The sequence below is a fragment of the Monodon monoceros genome, unplaced genomic scaffold, assembly GCF_005190385.1.
Source record: "Monodon monoceros isolate NGI ecotype Baffin Bay Population unplaced genomic scaffold, NGI_Narwhal_1 Super_Scaffold_19, whole genome shotgun sequence".
NCBI lineage: Eukaryota > Metazoa > Chordata > Mammalia > Artiodactyla > Monodontidae > Monodon > Monodon monoceros.
In genome coordinates this window covers 67,016,633-67,037,895 of record NW_021703775.1, presented here as the reverse complement: position 1 = coordinate 67,037,895, position 21,263 = coordinate 67,016,633, and the positions used below count along the sequence as shown (strand labels likewise).

The 21,263-nt window shown below is 39.6% G+C and overlaps 1 protein-coding gene across 1 annotated transcript; it reads left to right on the top strand.

Annotated features, from left to right (window-relative positions):
• Positions 1-2,774: 2,774 nt before the first annotated feature.
• ZNF512 (zinc finger protein 512) lies at positions 2,775-19,830 on the top strand. Its single transcript, XM_029231770.1, has 5 exons — positions 2,775-3,076; positions 13,367-13,468; positions 14,394-14,456; positions 15,627-15,725; positions 17,810-19,830. Exons 1-5 carry the CDS (start codon positions 2,927-2,929, stop codon positions 18,116-18,118), a joined length of 723 nt encoding a protein of 240 aa, XP_029087603.1. The 5' UTR covers positions 2,775-2,926; the 3' UTR covers positions 18,119-19,830.
• The last annotated feature ends 1,433 nt before the right edge of the window (positions 19,831-21,263 follow it).

The following is a 21,263-nucleotide window of genomic DNA, read 5'->3' as shown; positions in this document are numbered from 1 at the left end:
TTCCAGACCCTGTTTGGGGATCTGTTCTGCGGTGACTGCTTGCCCCTGCATCTTTCCTACATCCTTGGTTCCTCATTTGTAGTCCCTTTTAATCGGAATGTTTTTGTCCTCTCTCTTCCTTGTTCTTTTGTGCTCTCCTGTCTGCTGTTTGATCATTATTAGGTTAAAGAAATCAAAGTTCATTGTATAGTCTGGGCAGAAGTAAACTCATTACTATATTTTTAAAGCTTAAGGCATTCTCCCTAAGTGAGAAATTTTGCGGGATTCTATCCAGCCGATCCCTCTATTCCAGTTTTTTTGTCCTGACTTTTTCTTTTCCTGATTACATTTCTAGGCTCCCCCACCTCGTTTTTTCTTTTTTAGCGTTAAGTTTCAAGATATAACTTACATATGGTAATTAATATTCACTCTTTTTAGTATACAGTTATGAGTTTTGACAAAAACATACAGTCATGTAATTACCACCATGATCAAGATATAGAGCAATTTGATCATGCCCCCCAGATTCTTCTGTGTCCCTTTGTAGTCAGTTGTTCTTCCCATCCCCAGCCCCTGGCAACCACTGATCTATCTCCTGTCCCTATAGTTTTGCCCTTTTTGGAATGTCATATAAATGGGATCATACAGTATGTACCCTCTTGAGTCTGACTTCCTTCACTTAGCATAATGCATTTGTGATTCATCCATGTGTTGCGTGGATCATTAGTTTATTCCTTTTTGTTTCTGTCTGGGATTCCACTGTATGGATATTTCACAATTTATCCATTCACCAGTTGAAGAGCATTTGAGTCATTTCTAGTTTTGGGCAGTTTTGAATAAGCTGCTATAAACATTTACAGAAAGGTTTTTGTGTGAAAATAAGTGTTAATTTCTCTTGGGTAAATACTTAGGAATAGGTCTGTTAGGTCACATGATAAGTGTATGTTTAACTTTGTGAGAAACTGCCAAACCGTTTTCCTAAGTGGCTGTGTCATTTTGCATTCTCACCAGCAAAGTAAGAGAATCCCAGGAGCTTTGCGTCTTTATCAGCACTTGCCCTTGTCATGTTCATTTTTAAAATCCATTCTAATAGGTATATAGCAGTATTTTACTGCAGTTTAAATTTGCATTTCCCTAATGACTAATGATATTGACCATCTTTTCATCTGCTTATTGGCAATGTCAGTCTTTAATGAAGTTTCTTCTTTAGTGAAGTGTCTGTTGAAATCCTGTGTTCATTTTATTGTTGCAGTTTTTGTTGTCTTGCTATTACGTTTTAAATATCTTTTGAGTTTTTTACATATTCTGGACACAAGTCTTTTTTTTTTTTTTTTTTTTTCTTTTTTGCGGTACTCTGGCCTCTCACTGTTGTGGCTTCTCCCGTTGCGGAGCACAGGCTCCGGACGCGCAGGCTTAGCGGCCATGGCTCACGGGTCAGCCGCTCCGTGGCATGTGGGATCTTCCCGGACCGGGGCACAAACCCGCGTCCCCTGCATCGGCAGGTGGACTCTCAACCACTGCGCCACCAGGGAAGCCCTTTTTTTTTTTACATCTTTATTAGAGTATAATTGCTTTACAGGGGTGTGTTAGTTTCTGCTTTATAACAAAGTGAATCAGTTATACATATACATGTGTTCCCATATCTTTTATTTATTTTATTATTATTATTATTATTTTTTGCTGCGCTGTGCAGAACGCAGCATCTGAATTCCCCGACTGGGGATCAAACCTGTGCCCCTTGCATTGGGAGCACAGAGTCTTAACCACTGGACCAACAGGGAAGTCCCTGGACACGAGTGTTTTAGCAGATACATGTTTTGCAAATATTTTCTCCCAGTCTGTAGCTTGTCTTTGCATTTTTTATAGTGTTTTTCAAAGGGCAGAATTCTTAATTTTCATAAAGTTCAGTTTATCTTTTTTTTTCCTTTTATGGATAATGCTTTTGTTGTTGTATCTAAGATATCTTTGCCCAATCCAGTGTATAATTTTCTTTTGCTGCATTATAACAATCACCATAAAATTAATGGCTTAAACAACACAACTGTATTATCTCACAGTTTATTAGGCCAGAAGTCCAGGTTACAGCATGACTCAGCTGGTTCCCCTGTATAGAGCCTCACAAGACTGGAATCAAAGTGTCGGTAGGGCCGTTCCTTTCTGGAGGCTCGAAGAGAGGATCTGTTTCCAGGCTCATTAAGATGGTTCAAGAATTCAGTTCCCTTCAGGCATAGGACCTCATTTCCGTGTTTGCTGGGAGATGTGCTCAACTTCTAAAGGCTACCTGCAGTCCCTGGCTCTTCGAGTCAGCAACAGTATTGAGTCTCTCTCATGCTTGAAATGTCTCCTGCCTCTTTTTTCTGTCACACCTCTCCTACTTAAAGTCAACTGATTGTGGACATATATTAGATTTATAAGAATACCTTCACATCAGCATCTAGATTAATGTTTGGTTGATTAACTGATGACGGTAGCCTCACCAAGTTGACACATCAAAAAACCATCATGCCCAGGATCACAAAACGTTCTCCCTAGGTTTCTTGTAGAATTTTTATACTTTTATGGTTTACATTTATGGCTACGATCCATTTTGAATTAATTTTTGTATATGGGTTGATGTTTATTTCTTTGTATTTGGGTATATCTTGACTTTTAACCACTTTCACTTATTCCAACACAACAGATTTTATCCCGCTAAGAAGCTTTTTACCAGTAAAATGTGCATTAAGGTGGTAGAGCTTTATACTAGCGGTTAGCAAGCTAGTAAGTAGCTTTCTTTTCTTCCTTTTTTTTTTTTTTTTAAAATAGCTCTTTCGATATGAGAGCAGGAAGGACAGCCTTTAATCACTGGATCTGATGGAAGCCATTTCTCAGGCCTGTGTTTTACTGTGTCTTATTCTTGCAGATATCCTTCTTTCCAGAGTCAGGACAGCCAGAGTGCTTGAAGGACATGAGCTTGGAGCCAAAGAGTGGGGGCCGAGTTCAGAGGCGTTCTGCCAAGATAGCTGTATACCACCTGCAGGAGCTGGCCTCTGCTGAACTGGCCAAGGAGTGGCCTAAGAGAAAGGTGCTTCAGGATCTGGTGCCTGATGATCGGAAGGTGAGGCAGAAAGTAGTGTTAATTTTGAACCATTATGTCTGATACTGGGCTTACTACATACAGAAAAGTAAACACACTTGAGTGAGTACATGATAGACAATATTTTGCTCCTTTATCCTTGGAGATGGAGTATATCTGATCCAGCTTCAGTGTTTGGATTCATGTAGGTCCTAGAGTGACAGTCTTTTTCAGAAGTTCTTTAAGGAGCCCTCTTAATTTTAGGCTACTTCCAGGGTGAACCTGAATTCCCAGGTCACTTTTTTGTTTGGTCTTTGCCCAGTATATTTCCACTTTGTTAGTTCATATGTAGTAGTTTAATATTTAGTTTAGGTAGGTGTTTTCAGTTTGTTTTTATAGCAGTAGAACCCCTTTCCCCACCTACTTTTTTTTTCCAAATAATAAAAGCTTATGCAAAACACCAGTATACAAAATAACTAAAAATGGAGTTGCTCTGAGTAACTAGGGGTAGTGAGCCCAAAGGCTTGTCTACTTAGCCTTCTCCTTGATACTTTTATCATTCCCCTCCACGGCCTCAGATGCACTTCTGAGGGGTGCAGAGCCCATCTTGGAAGCCTTTGGTTTAGAATAAACAGATCATAGAGGGAAGGAGCCCTATTTGGCCAAGAGGAGACAAGGAGTATATGACAATGGAGTAGTCATGGGAAGGGCTTGGAGGGCTATACAGTAAGGACTAAGATCAGAGTTAAGGGTCTGTTACTCTCCAGGGTGTCAAGAAGAATAGTTTAGATTTGGCCTGGTGCTTTGACCCATGTGAGAGGAATGTTATGTATTATAAGAAAATAGGTCAAATCTAGAAGTTAACACTTTTTCTTATTTGGTCTAAAAATGAGTCCTACTGGTGTCCAAGAAGTTGGATCCTATTTTTGAATATCAGAACATCCTTTCTTGTTTCAGACTTATTGCCACTTTTTTCATGCCACAGGCTAAAGTACATGGTTATCTAAATTCAGTTTAGATGTGAATTTTGCACAGTGATATATATCTTGTGATATCGCAGTCCAGTTGCTTTCATTTTGCGTGGTATGCGTTAGAGAATTTGTTAGCTCACTCATAAGTTTTGGTATTGTTACCTAGCAGATACTTTCTCAAAATCATCAAACAGTTTTATATTTTGACCGTGTATGGGTTTTAAGGCATAATTGTTTTTTTTAAACATAAAAACTTAATTTTTTGGATTGTGGTTCAAAAGTGAAAATGATGACAAACATTGAGATATCTCACTCTCATTTGTCTTTTTCCTCTCCTGTATCTATGATTGGTAGTTTCTTGTGTGTCCTTCTGGTGTTTCTTAATGCAAACACAAGCAATTTGTTTGGGAAAACCTTCTGTGTTTTCCTTTACTCTCACACTACTACACATTCACAACACTTCTGATACCGGATGTGTGGGGTTTTCCCACAGTGGCCAATTTTCCAACACCAGCTGGGTATCCTACAATTTAATATAGTCTGACACTATCTACTTGGAGTTAATATCAGATCATATAAGTTAAGGGCTCAATCCCACAAGACTGCTTCAACTTCAGATTCCAGTCATAAGTCCCAGGTTGTCAACTTGTACTCTGATGGATTGGCTATAAATTGGGGTTCCCATGACCCCTTCCTTGGGTTTGATAATTTGCTCAAATGATTCACAGAACTCAGGGAAACACGTTTACTGGTTTATTATAAAGGATGTAATGAAGGGTACAGATGAACAACCAGATGAAGAGATACATAAGGTGAGGTCTGGAAGACTCCTGAGCATCAGAGCTCTTGTCCTGTGGAGTTGGGGGTGTGTCACTCTCCTGGCACATAGATATGTTCACCAACTCAGGAGTTCTCTGAACCCTGTTATTTGGGGATTTTTATGGAGGGTTCATCGCGCATGCATAATTGATTATTAACTCCATTTTCATACCCTCTCTGCTTGCCAGAGAATGGGAGGTGGGCCTGAAAGTTCCAAACTTCTAATCATTGCTTTGTCTTTCTGGTGACCACCCTCCTTCTAGGAGTCCACCAAGAGCCAACTCATTAGAACAAAAGATGCTTCTGTCACCCAGGAAATTCCAAGAGATTTAGGAGCTCTGTGTCAAGTACCAGGGTCAAAGACTAAGTATTAGCAGGATCTAGGGCGCAGAGACCAATATATATTTCTTACTATTTTACAAATATATATTCCTTTTTAAAAAAACTTTTGTATTTTGAAATAATTTTAGACTTACAAAATAATTGCAAAATTAGTACAGAGTTTCCATGTGCTCTTTACCCAGCTTCCTCTAATGCCAACATCTTAACATGTAAGTATAACAGGATCCCATCAGCATTCCATCAGGATTCCACATTTAATTTTGTTAACTGTGTCTCCTTAGTCTCCTCCAATCTGTTACAGTTCTTTGGGCATTCTTTGTCTTTTGTGTCCTTGACACTTTTGAAGAGACTATCTGGTTATTTTGTAGAATATCCCTAATGTGGGTGTGTCTGGTATTTTCTCAAGATTAGATTGAAGGTTTTATGTTTTTGGCAAAAATGCCTTCAAAGCAATGTTGGCCCTTCACAGTGTACCATATTAGGAGGTATATGTATCTTTTTACTGATGATAATAACCTTGGTCACTTGATTAGGTGTCCAGTTTTATCCATGGCAAAATTATAGTTTTCCCCTTTGTAATTAATAAATATTTTGTGGGGAGATTGAGACATTCAACTAATCTGTCTTATTATACTTCTGCCCACTTTAGCATCCATCAGTGATTCTTGCCTGCAACAATTATTTCTATTGTGTTTTAGTCTAATGATGATTTTCTGTTTCCATCATTTCTTATTCAATGTTAATTGGAATTCTCCTGTGAGAAAGATCTTTTTCTTCTATTAATTTATTTATGTAAGTATGGAGTCATGGATACTTACTTTATTCTAGGGTTATAATCCAATGCTATTATTATTTTGCTGCTCAAATTGTCCCAGATTTGGCCATCAAGGGCTCTTTGAAGTGGGCTCCTGTGTCGTTTCAGCATGTCCCTATCACTTTTTGAGCACTTTTTAATTCTCTGACACCATGAGATACTGTAGGTGCATCTTGTATTTTTCTTGCCCCAGCCCTGGAACCAACTGTTCCTCTAAGGAATCCTACTTTCTTTTATTGGAGAATATATTTAGAAACAAAGGTTTGAGTGCTAGGTGTACTCATTCCTACTGGGATGTCATTGCTTCTGGGTCCTCTTGATGGATAGAAATATGACATTTATGTATGAATATTCATGCACACATACACATAATAGTATTTATTCTATATCTGTCTGTTTAAAGCCATGATTCATCTCCAGTCCAACACTGCAAGTTTCATTCACACCTTCTTTTTTCCTTACTTGTAACTCCTTTCTCTAGTAATGAGAATCCTGGCTGTCACTGTCTACAGTATATTTATTTATTTGCTCGATCCTACTATAACATTAAGTAGTTTCAGAATTGTTAACCCATACCTCTGTAAAAACCAAATTTACTAACTAGAGACTAATATTTATATATAGTTTTTTTAATCTTTAGCCTTAGCATATATAATCAAAGTACTGTTTTCCAAAGTTTCTTAGGTTGGTTCCCACCTCCCCCACTCCTTTCATTATGTTTCTCATTTGTAATAATTATATTTCTCGTTTGTAATAATAAGGTTCATGTGTTACTCTTATTACATTTTGGGTTCCCCCTACATCCTATTTAATTTAATGGGGGAGTAGCCAAAATGGTAGAGTAGTACAACTGTGAGCTCACCTCCTCCCATGGACAGACCTGTTTACAAAGCAACTATCTTTGAGAATGAGGTGAAGACTAGCAGAAAATAGCAGTTATATCCACAACTAAAGATGTAAAGAAGGAACTACAACAAGATGGGTAGGAGGGGCAGAGACATGGTAGTCAAGACCCATATCCCTGGATAGGTGACCCACAAATGGAAGAATATTCACAACTGCAGTGGTTCTCTCCAAGCTGTGAGGGGTCTGAGCCCCATATCTGACTCCTCCCCAGCCTGGGGGTCCTGCACTGGGAAGATGAGCACCCAGAATGTCTGACTTTGAAGGCCAGCAGGGCTTGCATACAGGAGAGCCAGAGGGCTGTAGGAAACAGAGACTGTCCTCTTAGATAGCACACCAAAAAACCTCACACATTCCAAGACCCATTACAGAGACAGTAATTGGAAAGAAGCCTGAGTCAGACCCACTTGCTGGTTTTGGAGAGCCTCCCAGAGAGGCAGGAGGCAACTGTGACTCCCCCAGGGGAAACAGTCACTGGTGGCAGCCATTTTGGGGAGCTTGTTTGACTGCGAGGACACTGGTGCTGGCAAGTGCCATTTTGGAGTCCTCCCTCTAGCCTGTGAGCACCAGGGGCTTACCACCCACCAGCCAGTCAGCACCAGTCCCAGGACCAGCTCAGGCTGAGCAGCTACCACACTGGGACCCAGCTCCCTCCACCACTGGGCTCAGGACCTGGCCCCACCCACCAGCAGGCCTGCACCAGCCCTGACACCCCCTAGAGCCTGGCCCTGCTCACCAGTGGGCCAGCACCAGCACTAAGAGCCCCAGGCTGCACAGGCAGCTTTTCTGGGACCTGGACCTTCCCAACAGTGGGTTGGCACCAGCCCCAGGACCCCCTGGGCTATGCAGCCAGCCTTACTGGACTTGTCCCACCCACCATCAGGCCAGCATCATCCCTGGGTGCCCCCAAGCCTGGTAGCCAGCCACCCTAGGACCCAGTTCTGCCCACCAGCAGGTCACCACCAGTCCCAGGGCCCCCTGGGGACCTGCTGTCAGCTGCACTGGGACCCAGTCTTGCCCACCAGTGGGCTGACAGCCAGTGCATGAGTCAGGGCCTAGCAGCCAGCTGGACCAGGTGCCAGCCCCGCCTACCAGTGTGCCCGCAAGTAGCCAGCCCCGCCACAAAAGAAGGGCTCACATAGCCCACATAGGGGGAAATCCCTAGAGCATATTGTTCCAGTGACCAGAGGGGAGTGTGCTACTAGGTGCCACAGGATGTTTCATACATAAGGCCACTTCTCCAAGATGGGGAACTAACCTGTCTAATATATGGAAATGAACACAGAGAATTAGGCAAAGTGAGAAAGAGGACTGTGTTCCAGACAAAGGAACAAGACAAAATCCTGGAAGAAGAACTAAGGAAAGAGTAGATAAGCCTTTTACCTGATAGAGTTCAAGGTGATGCTCATAAAGATACTCAGTGAAATCAGGAAAAGAATGGACGAATACAGTGAGAAGTTTAACAAAGAGTTAAAAAATATAAAGAAGAACCGAAGAACTGAAGAATACAGTAACTGAAATAAAAAATACACTAGAAGGAATCAGCAGTAGATTAGATGATACAGAAGAACAGAAGAGTGAACTGGAGGACAAAATAGTAGAAATCACCCAAGCTGAGTAGAAAAAAGAAAAAGGAATTTTAAGAAATGAAGATAGTTTATGAGAACTAACATTCACATTATAGGGGTCCCAGAAGGGGAAGAGAGAGAAAAGGGGGCAGAGAATTTATTTGAAAAAATAATAGCTGAGGGCTTCCCTGGTGGTGCAGCGGTTGAGAGTCCGCCTGCCGATGCAGGGGACACGGGTTTGTGCCCCGGTCCGGGAAGATCCCACGTGCCGTGGAGTGGCTGGGCCTGTGAGCCATGGCCGCTGAGCCTGCGCGTCCGGAGCCTATGGTCCGCGACGGGAGAGGTCACAACAGTGAGAGGCCCGCGTACCACAAAAAATAAATAAATAAATAAATAATAATAATAAAATAATAATAGCTGAAAACTTCCCTAACTTGGGGAAGGAAACACATATCCAGGTCTAGGAAGCACAAAGAGTCCCAAACAAGATGAACCCAAAGAGGTCTGCACCAAGACACATTGTAATTAAAATGGCAAAAATTAAAGACAGAAGATCTTAAAAGCAGCAAAGCAACTAGATACGTACAAGAGAACTCCCACAAGACTATCAACTGACTTTTCAGCTGAAACTGCAGGCCAGAAGGGGGTGGCACGATTTATTTAAAGTGATGAAAGGAAAAAACCTACAGTCAAGTACTCTTCCCAGTAAAGCTATCATTCAGATTTGAAGGAGAGTTAAAAGGTTTTACAGATAAGTAAAAGCTACAAGAGCTCAGCACCACTAAACCAGCTTTATAAGAAATGTTAAAGGGACTTCTGTAATCAGAAAAGAGAAGACCACAACTAGAAATATGAAAATTACAAAAGGAAAAAATCTCTTTGGTGAAAGCAAATATACAGTAAAAATAGGAAATCAACCACTTATAAAGCTGGAAGGAAGGTTAAAAGACAAACTAGTAAAATCATCTATGTGCATAAGGGATATACAAAACAGAAAGCTGTAAAATATGTCAAAAACATTTGAGGGAGAGAGTGAAAATGCATGGTTGTTAGAATGCCTTCAAACTTAAGAGAACATCAACTTAAAAGAAAAAAAATATATATATGGGTTGTTGTATGTAAACCTTATGGTAACCACAAACCAAAAATCTGCAATAGAAAAAAGAGAAAGGAGTCCAAAACTATCACTAAAGATAGTTATCAAATTACAAGGAAAGAGAGAAAAAGAAGAAAAAGGAACAAAAAAGAGCAACAAATACCCAGAGAACAGTTACCTAAATGGCCATAAGTACATATCTATCAATAATTACTTTAGATGTAAATGGACTAAGTACTCCAATCAAAAGACATAGAGTAGCTGAATGGATACAAAAACAAAACATGTATACATGCTGTCTAAAAGAGACTCACTTCAGATCTGAGTGACTGAAAGTGAGGGGGTGAAAAAAGGTATTCCATGCAAATGGAAACAGAAAGGTGGTGTATTTATATTTATATCAGATAAAATATTTATATCAGATAAAATAGGTCTTAAAGACCGTAACAAGAGACAAAGGACATTACATAATGATAAAGGGATCAATCCATATTTATATCAGATAAAATATTTATATCAGATATTTATATCAGATATTTATATTTATATCAGATAAATATATTTTTATCAGATAAAATATTTATATTTATATCAGATAAAATAGATCAGATATTGATATCAGATAAAATAGGTCTTAAAGACCGTAACAAGAGACAAAGGACATTACATAATGATAAAGGGATCAATCCAAAAAGAAGATATAACAGTTGTAAATGTATATGCACTCAACATAGGAGCTCCTAAATACATAAAGCAAATGTTAACAAACAAAAAGGGAGAGGGACTTCCCTGGTGGTCCAGTGGTTAAGACTCCACGCTCCCATTGAAGGGGATGTGGGTTCAATCCCTGGTTGGGAAACTAAGATCCCACATGCCGCGTGGTATGGCAGAAAAAAAAAAGGGGGGGGTAGAAATCGACAATAACACAGTATGGGACTTTAACACCCCATTTACATCAATAGACAGATCATCCAGACAGAAAGTCAATAAGGAGACACTGGCATTAAATGACACATTAGACCAGATGGACTTTATATGTTTTATATATATAACATTTCATCCAAAAGCAGAATACACATTATTTTCAAGTGCACATGGAACATTCTCCAGGATAGACCACACGCTAGGCCACAAAACAAGTCTCAATTTAAGAAGATTGAAATCGCATCAAGCATCTTTTCCAACCAGAAGGGTATGACACATGGAGGCTAAGCAATATGCTACTCAGCAACCAGTGGGTCACTAAAGAAATGAGAGGAAACTGAAAAATATCTGGAGACGAATGAAAATGGAAACACAACAATTCAAAATTTATGGGATGCAGCAAAAGCAGTTCTTAGAGGGAACTGCTAGATTCTAATGATACAAGCCTACCCCAGGAAACAAGAAAAATCCCAAATAAACAACCTAACCTTATACCTAAAGGAACTAGAAAAAGAAGAACAAGCAAAACCCAAAGTTAGTAGAAGGAAAGAAAGAATAAAAATCAGAGCAGAAGTAAATGAAATAGACACTAAAAATAAATAAATAAAAAGGAAACATCAATGAAACTAAAAGCTGGTTCTATGAAAAGTTAAAAAAAATTGATAAACCTTTAGCCACACTCATCAAGAAAAAAGAGAGTGACCAAATAAAGGGAAAAAGGAAAAGTTACCACTAACAACAGAGAAATACAAATGATCATGAGACTACTATGAATAATTACAGTATATGCCAATAAAAAGGACAACCTAGAAGAAATGGATAAATTCCTAAAAACATCCAATCTCCCAAGACTGAATCAGGAAGAAATAGAAAATATGAACAGACCAAATTGAATCAGTAATTTAAAAGCTCCCTACAAACAGAAGTTCAGGACCAGATGGCTTCATAGGTCAATTCTACAAAACATATAAAGAAGAGTGAACACTGGTCCTTCTCAAACTGTTTCAAAAAATTGAAGAGGAAGGAACACTTCTGAACTCATTCTGTGAAGCCAGCATCACCCTGATACCAAAACCTGACAAAGACACCACAAAAAAAGAAAATTACAGGTCGGTATCACTGATGAACATAAAGCAAAATCCTCAACAAAATATTAGCAAATCTAATTCAACAATACATTAAAAGGATCATACACCATGATCATGTGGGATTTATCCCGGGGATGCAGTGATGGTTCAGTATCCACAAATCCATCAGTGTGATATACCACATTAACAAACTAAAGAATGGAAAGTATGGGGTTATCTGAATAGATACAGAAAAACTTTTGACAAAATGCAATCCATCTATTATAAAAATTCTCAACAAAGTGGTTACAGAGGGAACATACGTCAGCATAATAAAGGCCATCTGTTACAAGCCTGCCAGTAACATCCTACTCAATAGTGAAAAGCTAAAAGCATTTCTTCTAAGATCAAGAAGATAAGGATGCCCATTTTTATTAAACATAGTATTGGAAGTCCTAGCAACAGCAATCAGACAAAGTAAAATCAATGGCATCCAAATTGGAAAGAAGTAAAATTGTCACTGTTTGCAGATGACATAATACAATATAGAGAAAATCCAAAGGATACCACAAAAAGCTATTAGAACTGATCAATGAATTCAGGAAAGTTGCAGGGTACAAAATTAATACACAGAAATCTGTTGTGTTTCTATACCCTAAAAACGAGCTATCAGAAATCAGAATTAAGAAAACAATCCCATTAACAATTGCATCAAAAAGAATGAAATGCCTAGGAATAAATCTCACAAAGGAGGTAAAAGACCTATAATTAGAAAACTGTAAGACACTGATGAAAGAAATTGCAGACAACAGAAACAAGTGGAAAGATATACCATGCTTATGGATTGGAAGAATTAATATTATTAAAATGACTAAGAAAGAGGAAATGCTTATAAATAAAACCAGTTTTGTACTGTGATTTACCAAAGGTTCTTTAGGTTACCTTTCTTACTTCCTCCATTAACCTCTATGGGCTTGGATCTGTTCTTCTGTCTCAGAGAATCAGTTTCCTTTCAGATGCTTCCATTTTTCAAGCAGGAGGACTGTGTATTACCAATAGTGAACTTTGCAAGAACTGTCTCTACAGGTGTTAACTCTTCTGGAAACTAGTTATAGTTGTAAGAAGAGACTAACTGGTGTCAAAGCATGAGAAAGGAAGTGCTAGGAATAATTCTACTTTTGCAGTATAAGCAAAGAATAGATGTTCTATTCCCTGAGTTCTCTCACATTCTTTCAGGTTGAACTTTAATTTTTTTGTGTTAGAATTTTTAAAATATCAAAAATTAACATGATGTCATTGAAGAAAAATGATAAATGCAGATAAGCAGGCAAAAAATGAAAATCACTCAAAATTCTAGCACCCAGAGAATACCACTGTTAACATTTTGATTTATAGCCTTTGACCCATATCCATATATTTCTATTGAATATGTAATATATATATGTTCCTTGAGTATAATATATACATATTATATGTATATTATATATAGAGAGGGAAAATTTATATTGCTTTCTCTTTTGTAACAAATATTTTAACTGTATAATGCTCTGTCACTAGCTTTTTTTTTTCAACTTTAGATGAAATGTTATATCTGAAAGTCTTCTGTCCTCTGTTAAAAATCAAACTATTTTAAGACAGAACAATAGGCAATTATACTTACGTGTTTCAGGAACTTTAAAGGATCTTACATATTATCATTTTTGTGTATGAAAATATACTTCTGCAACTCTAGAATTATATGAACCTGAAGAGTTATGTAATTCTGTTACTTTTGGGGTATTTTGGTTGAAAGTTGGATTCCTCCAATAAAATGTTTCTTGTCTTGTAGTTAAAATATACTCGTCCTGGGCTACCGACCTTCAGCCAGGAAGTACTACACAAATGGAAGTCAGATATCAAGAAGTATCATCGCATTCAGTGTCCTAACCAGGTGGTTCTTTCTCATTCATTTATTCACTAAATGTTGATCAAGCATCCGCTGTTTGTTTCAGTTATTTATTCCTTTGTGACAAAACACGTGAACTTTAGAGGCTTAAAACATCAATTACTTTGTTAACGATTCTGTAAATCAACAATTCTGTCAAGACTCAGAGGGCAGTTGTATATGGCACCAGCTGGAATCATTCATGGGTTGCATTCTGCTGGAAGCTCTGATGGGGCCTGAATGTCAGGTGGCTTCTAAGCAGCTACTTCAGCTGGGAGATTGATTGTCCATAGCGCCTCTCTCTCTTGCATGATAGTTGGGTTACCAGTGGGGTACATGGTGACTGAATTCTCAGACAGAGTGTTCCAAGAACATAAAAGCAACAGCTCAGATCTCTTAGGCCTAGCTTCAGAATTTGTTCAGCCTCATTTCCATAGCATTCTGTTGGTCAAAAAAATAATAGGACTTATCCAGTTTCAAAGGGAGGATAAATGACTCACTTCTTGATGGGAAGAGTGGTAGAGAATTTCCAGCCATCATTAATCTACTACAGCTGTATATGCAGTACTTTGGGGAGGAGTAGATATATAAGAAGTAAGAGACACATTTGCACTAAAGAAAGCTGATTTTTGGAAAAACTTGAGCATACAGTTTTTTGTATTTTTGTAAGTATCAGAAAAGTACTAGGGAACAGAGTGTTTTAAGCTTTTTTAAACAACTTTTTTACCTCTTTTTCTTTTACCTTTCCTTGGTTTTCTTTTTGTTCTTTGGCTTACATATTTTTCTGTGTGGTTTGTGGTGCAATTTATTGGGTTTCTTCCCCCCTCCCTCCCCCCGCAAGGGTACAGTGGGTTAGTGCAAATGGCCAGATTGCTAAGAAAAGGATGCTGTTTGGTGTGGTCTTCACATGATTTCTTTTTCTCTTTTTCAGGGCTGTGAGGCTGTCTACAGTAGTGTATCTGGCCTTAAAGCTCACCTGGGCTCTTGTACATTGGTTTGTAACGTTCTGAACTATTTATCTTAACATGACCTCTAAAATAGTCTGACATGGAAGAGAATTCAGATTCGGTGAACAGCTAGTTGTCCTGTTTGCTATTATCTTCAAAGGCTGGTTTAGTTTAGTTTTGTTTTTTTTTTGTCCCAGAGATCCTCGGTCTGCTAATTGGGTGGGATGCCAGGGTATGTCCAAGATGCAGAATGGGCCAAAATAGCCATAAGTCATATCAATGAAAAAATTTGGAGAAAAATATATAGTTCTGAGTCCCTACCAGGGATTTAACTTCTTCCACCTGAGCGTCTACCACACTGCGCCTGCCCTATCTTTTTGGGCCTTCAACTTCCTAGAATCAACTTACATTGTGCTTATCTGGATTGGTGAAGATCCTCAAACCCATCTGAACTATTCTGGCTTCTGGGGATGGGAGGTGCGATCCCTGGGTGTTAGGCTAACAGCCATTCACCTCACTGAATCTTTTCCATGTTGACCCCAGTGCCCTGCAACCTACCAGTCATGGGGATGGCTGCCACTTTCCATTCCCATTCAGAAGTATCTCCTCACACAAAATAAGCACCATGGAAACCCAAAGCTTCAGGAGCAGAGAGAAGTCTCAGTCAAGGCAACAAGGGAGTTGGAGACATCCAAACCAGATCTGTCCAGGAATGCTTAGGAGTTCGCCATCTTGATCCTAGTTTCTGAGTCATTCAGCTAGATCTTATGGAGGGTACTCTTCTAATTCTGGATTCCTAAGGCACGCTTTGCAGCAGTGGATTGATTCTAGTGGGAAGAATTGCACATTGGTGCCTCACTGAACTTAAGGAGTTTGATAATTTGAGGGGAGGAGCCAAGAGAACCTGGAAGTGAAGTGGAAGACATAAGGGAAGATAGAAAAACATGACACGTTACATAATAAAATTAGGGGAACTTCAGGTTGTGTTGGGGAGGGTCAGTGGGGTCAGTGTTTGGTATAGAACTGCATTAGGATAGATGTGTTATGGTCATAGTATGCCCAAACTTGTTTTCCTAAATATAGTGACGTTTCGGATTTTCTTCCTTCTTCACTTTGCTGAAGTAGTATCTCCTCTTTTCATCTCTGACAGTCCCTACCCATTGCCCAGGTATGTGTTCCTGAATTTACCCTTCTCTTTCTTTCTTTCTTGAAAATAGGGAACCTTTGTGGCTGGAAAATACAAGTGTCTTCTATGTCAAAAAGAATTTGTGTCAGAGAGTGGTGTCAAGTATCACATCAACTCTGTCCACGCTGAGGTGAGGTTTCTCCTTTCCCACAGTGTTTTTATAATCTTGTGGACCCCATGAATATACCACAAGGGATGGGAATTTTGTGCCTGTTATTATAAGCTAAGACTGTCAGAGAGACTAAAGGGTCTACATTAGAGTTTAAAAACTTCCTAAAATTAGGCGTGTAATAGTATTTTTCTGTGAAAGCATTTAAAAATCACTGTGGGTGTGAGCATCCCTGACTCTTCTAATTATCTTAAGTCCGATTAAATCAGACATCTGGGAACCAGGCTGCATTTACACCTTTGGAATTCTTGTTTCACAGCAATGTCTGTGCTCCAATTTTCTGGTATTCCAACATCTTGGAGCAACCTGTTTTGAATATTGTTGAAATACCATATAGAAACAATGTAAAAGATGTTATTGAGACAATTGAGGCAACTTGAATACTAGCTGTACTACTAGGTAATAGTAATGTGTCAATGTTAATATTCCGGAATGTGATAATTGTATCGTAGTTATGCAGGGGAATGCGCTTGTTCTTAGGCAGGTACATGATGATGTTTTTAGGGATGAAGTATCATGTCTGTAGCTAAATGGTGAATGGTTCAGAGGAAGGGAGAGAAGAAGGGGAAGAGAGATTAACAGTGGTCAATCTAGGTGTTCATTGAACTATTGTAACTTTTCTGGAAAGTTTGTAAATTTTCAAAATTAAAAAATTCTGTTAAAAATGCTTTAGGTTCAGAAGGTCAAGAGTTTTCTCTTGGGGAAAGTTTTTAGGAGTCCAGGTGAACAGAGAAATTCTCTACCGTATAATTAAATACCCTTATTGCAAAAGCTCAAGGAGTAGAGTGTGCATTCTTTTGGAATATTTTACTGCAGATACTGTTGTTGCCTGGCGAGGAAAAATAGCAAGCGCCTGCGGCTGTCCTCTGCCCTCAGATGCAATAGTTCTTAGCAGTGTGGGCTTTAGTTAGTGTCATCCATTGTGGTTCCTGTTGCTTTACTGGTTGAAGCTTTGGGAATCCCTTTCCATATCTGAGATTTCTTCAGGAAGGCAGTCTTTTTTTTTTTAATAATGTTACCTTTCTATGCTTTGGGAAGTATTTGAAAGATAATTATCTCCTGACAAAATCTGGCCTTTGTATAGTTCACTTGTTTTTCCAGTTTCTGTTTCAAAAGTTGGAACCAACAAATTTCACTTAGTTTGGGACTTGCTCCCAAGTATTTGTTCAATAATTTATGCCTGTATTTATGAAATCCTTATGGTGTTAAACGTGTTTACCTTGTTCCTCCCTTTCTGCCTCACTTTTTTTTTTTTTTAATTATATTTATTTTTTTGGCTGCATTCAGTCTTCGTTGCTGCACGCAGGCTTTCTCTTGTTGCGGAGAGCTGTGTGCGGGCTTCTCATTGCGGTGGCTTCTCTTGTTGTGGAGCATGAGCTCTAGGCTCCTGGGCTTCAGTAGTTGCAGCATGTGGGCTCAGTAGTTGTGGCACATGGGCTCAGTAGTTGTGGCTCGCGAGCTCTAGAGTGCAGGCTCAGTAGTTGTGGCGCACGGGCTTAGTTGCTCCGCAGCATGTGGGATCTTCCCGGACCAAGGCTCGAACCCATGTCCCCTGCCTTAGCAGGCGGATTCTTAACCACTGCGCCACCAGGGAAGTCCCTAACCCTTAATTTTTTTAAACTGAGACTCAGAGAGGTTAAGTTAATTTTCTGATGGTCACATGGCTATAAACAGAGCTAGGATTTGCACCCAGGTGGTCTGGCTGCAAAATTCATGCTCTTAACCACTACACTGTCATGAAATAAAAATCTCCTGTGGCTCAGTGCTTTACATCTCATGAGAAGATTTTTAAAAGGAGAGGAGTGGGTGGGATCATGCTGAGTAATCAGTAGTACCCAAAATCATGTCTTACACAAGAAATGCTTGTAATGACTGCTCTGTACTGAATTTCTCCAGTTTAAAAGACACAGTTCTAAGCTCTGGTTCCATATCTGTTTCCTCTTTACTGTGTTCTGTCCTAATCATGCCTTAAAAAAAAATCTTCCCATACCACTTCCTAGTGCACTATATTTTGACTGGATAATGTTTCTGTTTTGCCTCTGTAGGATTGGTTTGTTGTAAACCCAACAACGACCAAAAGCTTTGAGAAGCTGATGAAGATAAAACAGCGACAGCAAGAAGAAGAAAAGCGGAGGCAGCAGCACAGGAGCCGAAGGTCTCTAAGAAGGCGGCAGCAGCCTGGCATTGAGCTTCCTGAGACAGAGCTGAGTCTTAGAGTAGGGAAGGATCAGAGGAGGAGTCATGAGGAACTGCTCGTGGCAACGTCTTGTAAAGAACCAGAGCAGGAGCCAGTGCCAACACAGTTCCAGAAAGTCAAGCCCCCAAAGACGAATCATAAACGAGGAAAGAAATAGGCAGTCAGTGTGAAAGCACTCCTGGGAGAGTGGATGGGATGCTGTGGTCACAGGGACCTGTGTGGAGAGGCCTGAGTCACGGGGGCCAAGTGAAGAGAAATTTACTCTTTCAGCTGTTTGTATAAGGCTGTGGCACTCTCAGCTCCTTCCTCCTGTGTAAATTTCAGTGTTTTCCCTATTGCTTCACGTGGACCCTCCACCACCCACACCCCCATCTCCTTTTTGGTAGATTTTCCTGCTCTTCTCATTGGAGTCCTCCTATTTTTCTCTTATCTTGCCCAAAGAGCTCCTCCTTAAGGCCCACTATAGGCCCTTCTTGCCCCATACAAGACTAAGAAACCTGTTTGATTATCCTTTCCATACTGGGGTGTAGAATGTTCTTGGAAGCTCCATTGATTTCGTAGTCACTCCATCATCTTATAAAACAATTCCAAACTAACTCTTTAAAACCATACTGATTTATCATTTTGTATTTGTGATATAACAAGCCTAGAACCTAGAACTGTTGTCACTCCTTTAATAAGGTTCCCCCGTCTGCTTGGGTGACAGAATTTATGGAGGCTCTTTGTTGTCTCAATATGGTTTTAGGATTGAAAGTGAGAAAATAGATTTAGAATAAAAAAGTTAGACCCTCCGGACACAGGTTTTCCAAGGAAATGCTTTGTTTGTCCCAGGTGGCAGTAAGCAGCTAGACCCACACACATGAAATGCAGCCTTAGGAGGAATGTGTCCCACACATAAAATGACTGGAAAGAAGAAAGTAGCAGCAAAAATAAATACCGCCTCAACTTCCTTGGGTGTGAGGCCTCCTCTGTTGCTATGACCAGTGCCCTCCTGCAGCTTGTCTTGCTCCTGACGTTTTGAGGATTGAAAGAGAAATAAACCCTTTTGCTCCTGATGTTTGACACAGAACCCTAATATTGCTGGTACTCCTGTGAGGATTGGTAGCCAAGGTGCACATTCCTTCTCCCCTGGACTTGACCTGACTTGTTAGTCTGCACTCTGTTAAGTCCTCGTATCTCCCTTTATCCAAAGTCTGTCTCTTTGAATTTTCTGAGAATATTGTCCTCTACCTTCTTTTTTAGATGTTGTGTTCTGTCCTTTTTATAACCTGAGACTTTGACACCAGGTGTAGATATTTATCTGGAGTTGGAAAGAAAAGTTCTTTTTCTGAACCTCATGCCTACCTGATAGTATCTGTTAGCCTGTTTCTCTTTGAGGCTGGCTTTCCCTGGAGCATTGGTTAGAGCAGCTCTGTTGTCGTATTCCTGGATTCTCTTCCCCTTTTCCATAAATATTGGTCTTCTATATTCTTGCCAATTTTTGTGGCTTACGCCACATAAAAAGCCAGGGACCCTTAACCCTAATATGGACCAATACTGCCTTTTCAAATTCTGAAAGGCTGTTACCACTTTTAACTCTGTTCTCTGTGCTCCTCCATATAGCCTTAAAATGTGGGCTTTTGTGAAGACCACTTTCAAACATGGGAGCATTGAAACCTGATTGGGATACTGCCAGAACGGGTAGTTTTGCAACAAGGGAAGGACGTGGTCTGTCCACTCGACATTGTCATTGGCAGTTGCTCCCTTAAAGCCCTTTCCGTACATGAGGATTGTCAGGGAGGAAAATGGAGAAGCTCTGTTAATTTCTGGTGAGTAAGACTTGGGGAATGTTTGGCAATGGCAAGAAAAATAAATGACTCTGTGTTAGAATGATGTTTTCCATTGTTCATTGACTCCAACGTGCTACCTGTCTCCTTGCTGACACAGTGTGTCTGGGGAAGATAACGACTAGAGATGGGAATGAGTTTGGAAGAAGTAACACGTACAGTTGTGTCAGTAGTTCTTTAGGCCCTGAAATATGCTGGTTCAAATGAATCCACTCATACCTTGCTTTATTGCTCTTCCTCTTACAGATAGTGATTTTAATTAAAGTATGTACATTGTTGTTTTAGACATTTTGTTTTAGACATATTGCACACTTTAGACTACAATATAATATAAACATACCTTTTATATGCACTGGGAAACTGAAAAATTCATGTGACTTGCTTTATTATGAAATTTACTTTATTGTGGTGGTCTACACCCAAACCCCCAATAACAGATGTGTGCCTGTAATTGGTTTGAGATTAAACTTGTCCAGTCTCATCCAGGGCCCTTGCAGGTGATCCTTTGATTTTTCCTGTCTGAGCCAGGGATCAGCATCATCACTAGAGATGATCCTAAATATATTAATTGAATTTTTAAGATTTTTAACCAAATTCATTAGAATAATATTTATTGAAGTTGAGCGGTATCAGGTTTAGCTAGATTTTGGAGCAATGTGAACTCCCTGCACTTTGGAATGGACATTGGGTACAATCAATTTAAAAACTAATTGGCAAAAAAAAAAAAAAAAAAAAACTAATTGGCAGGATCTCTTAAAATTGAAGATATGCCCTGAGACTCAGTAATTTCACTCCTACGGCTATACAAACTACTCCTGGTCAGGTGTTCTAGTAGACATCTACAAGAATGATGTTGCAGTCTAATTTCCAATATGTACTGGAAACATCCTGTACCAGAGACTACTGGCTGTCCAGCAAAATTGGCTTTACCTTGCAGAATTATAGGATTATAGGAGAAATGGCTAGACTGCACTTCCAGCCCTCCAGCCAATTCCCCTGTAGTGATGGGGTAGCCAACTAACTTCTCTCTGGTGGAATGTGAGTGCGAGTGATGTGTGTCGGTTCCATGCCAGGACTTTTAAGAGAGCGAGTGTACCTCCATGCTTTCTTTCCCCTTCTTCTGGCTAGATGCAGTTGATAAGGCAGCTCTAGGTCATGGTAGACCATAACATGGAAGATATCGATTCCCTGAATGACCCCAAGAAAGACTATTTGCCAATCAGGATGATCTATCTATCTGAGACTATTGTACGAGCAAAAAATAAATGCCTTTTCTTTGAGTCATGATATAATCTTGGGTCTCTTCCTGAGCCTAGTCTCTTACATAAGCTACTTGTCCATTATCAGGAGAAAATGGGTAAGTTGTGGTAGTCATCCTGAGGAATACTATACAGCTGTCAGAAGAACCAGGTCTTCTTTAAAAAAAAATTAACATTTGTTTAATAGCAGGTTTTAAAGCACTTTTCCCCTCACATC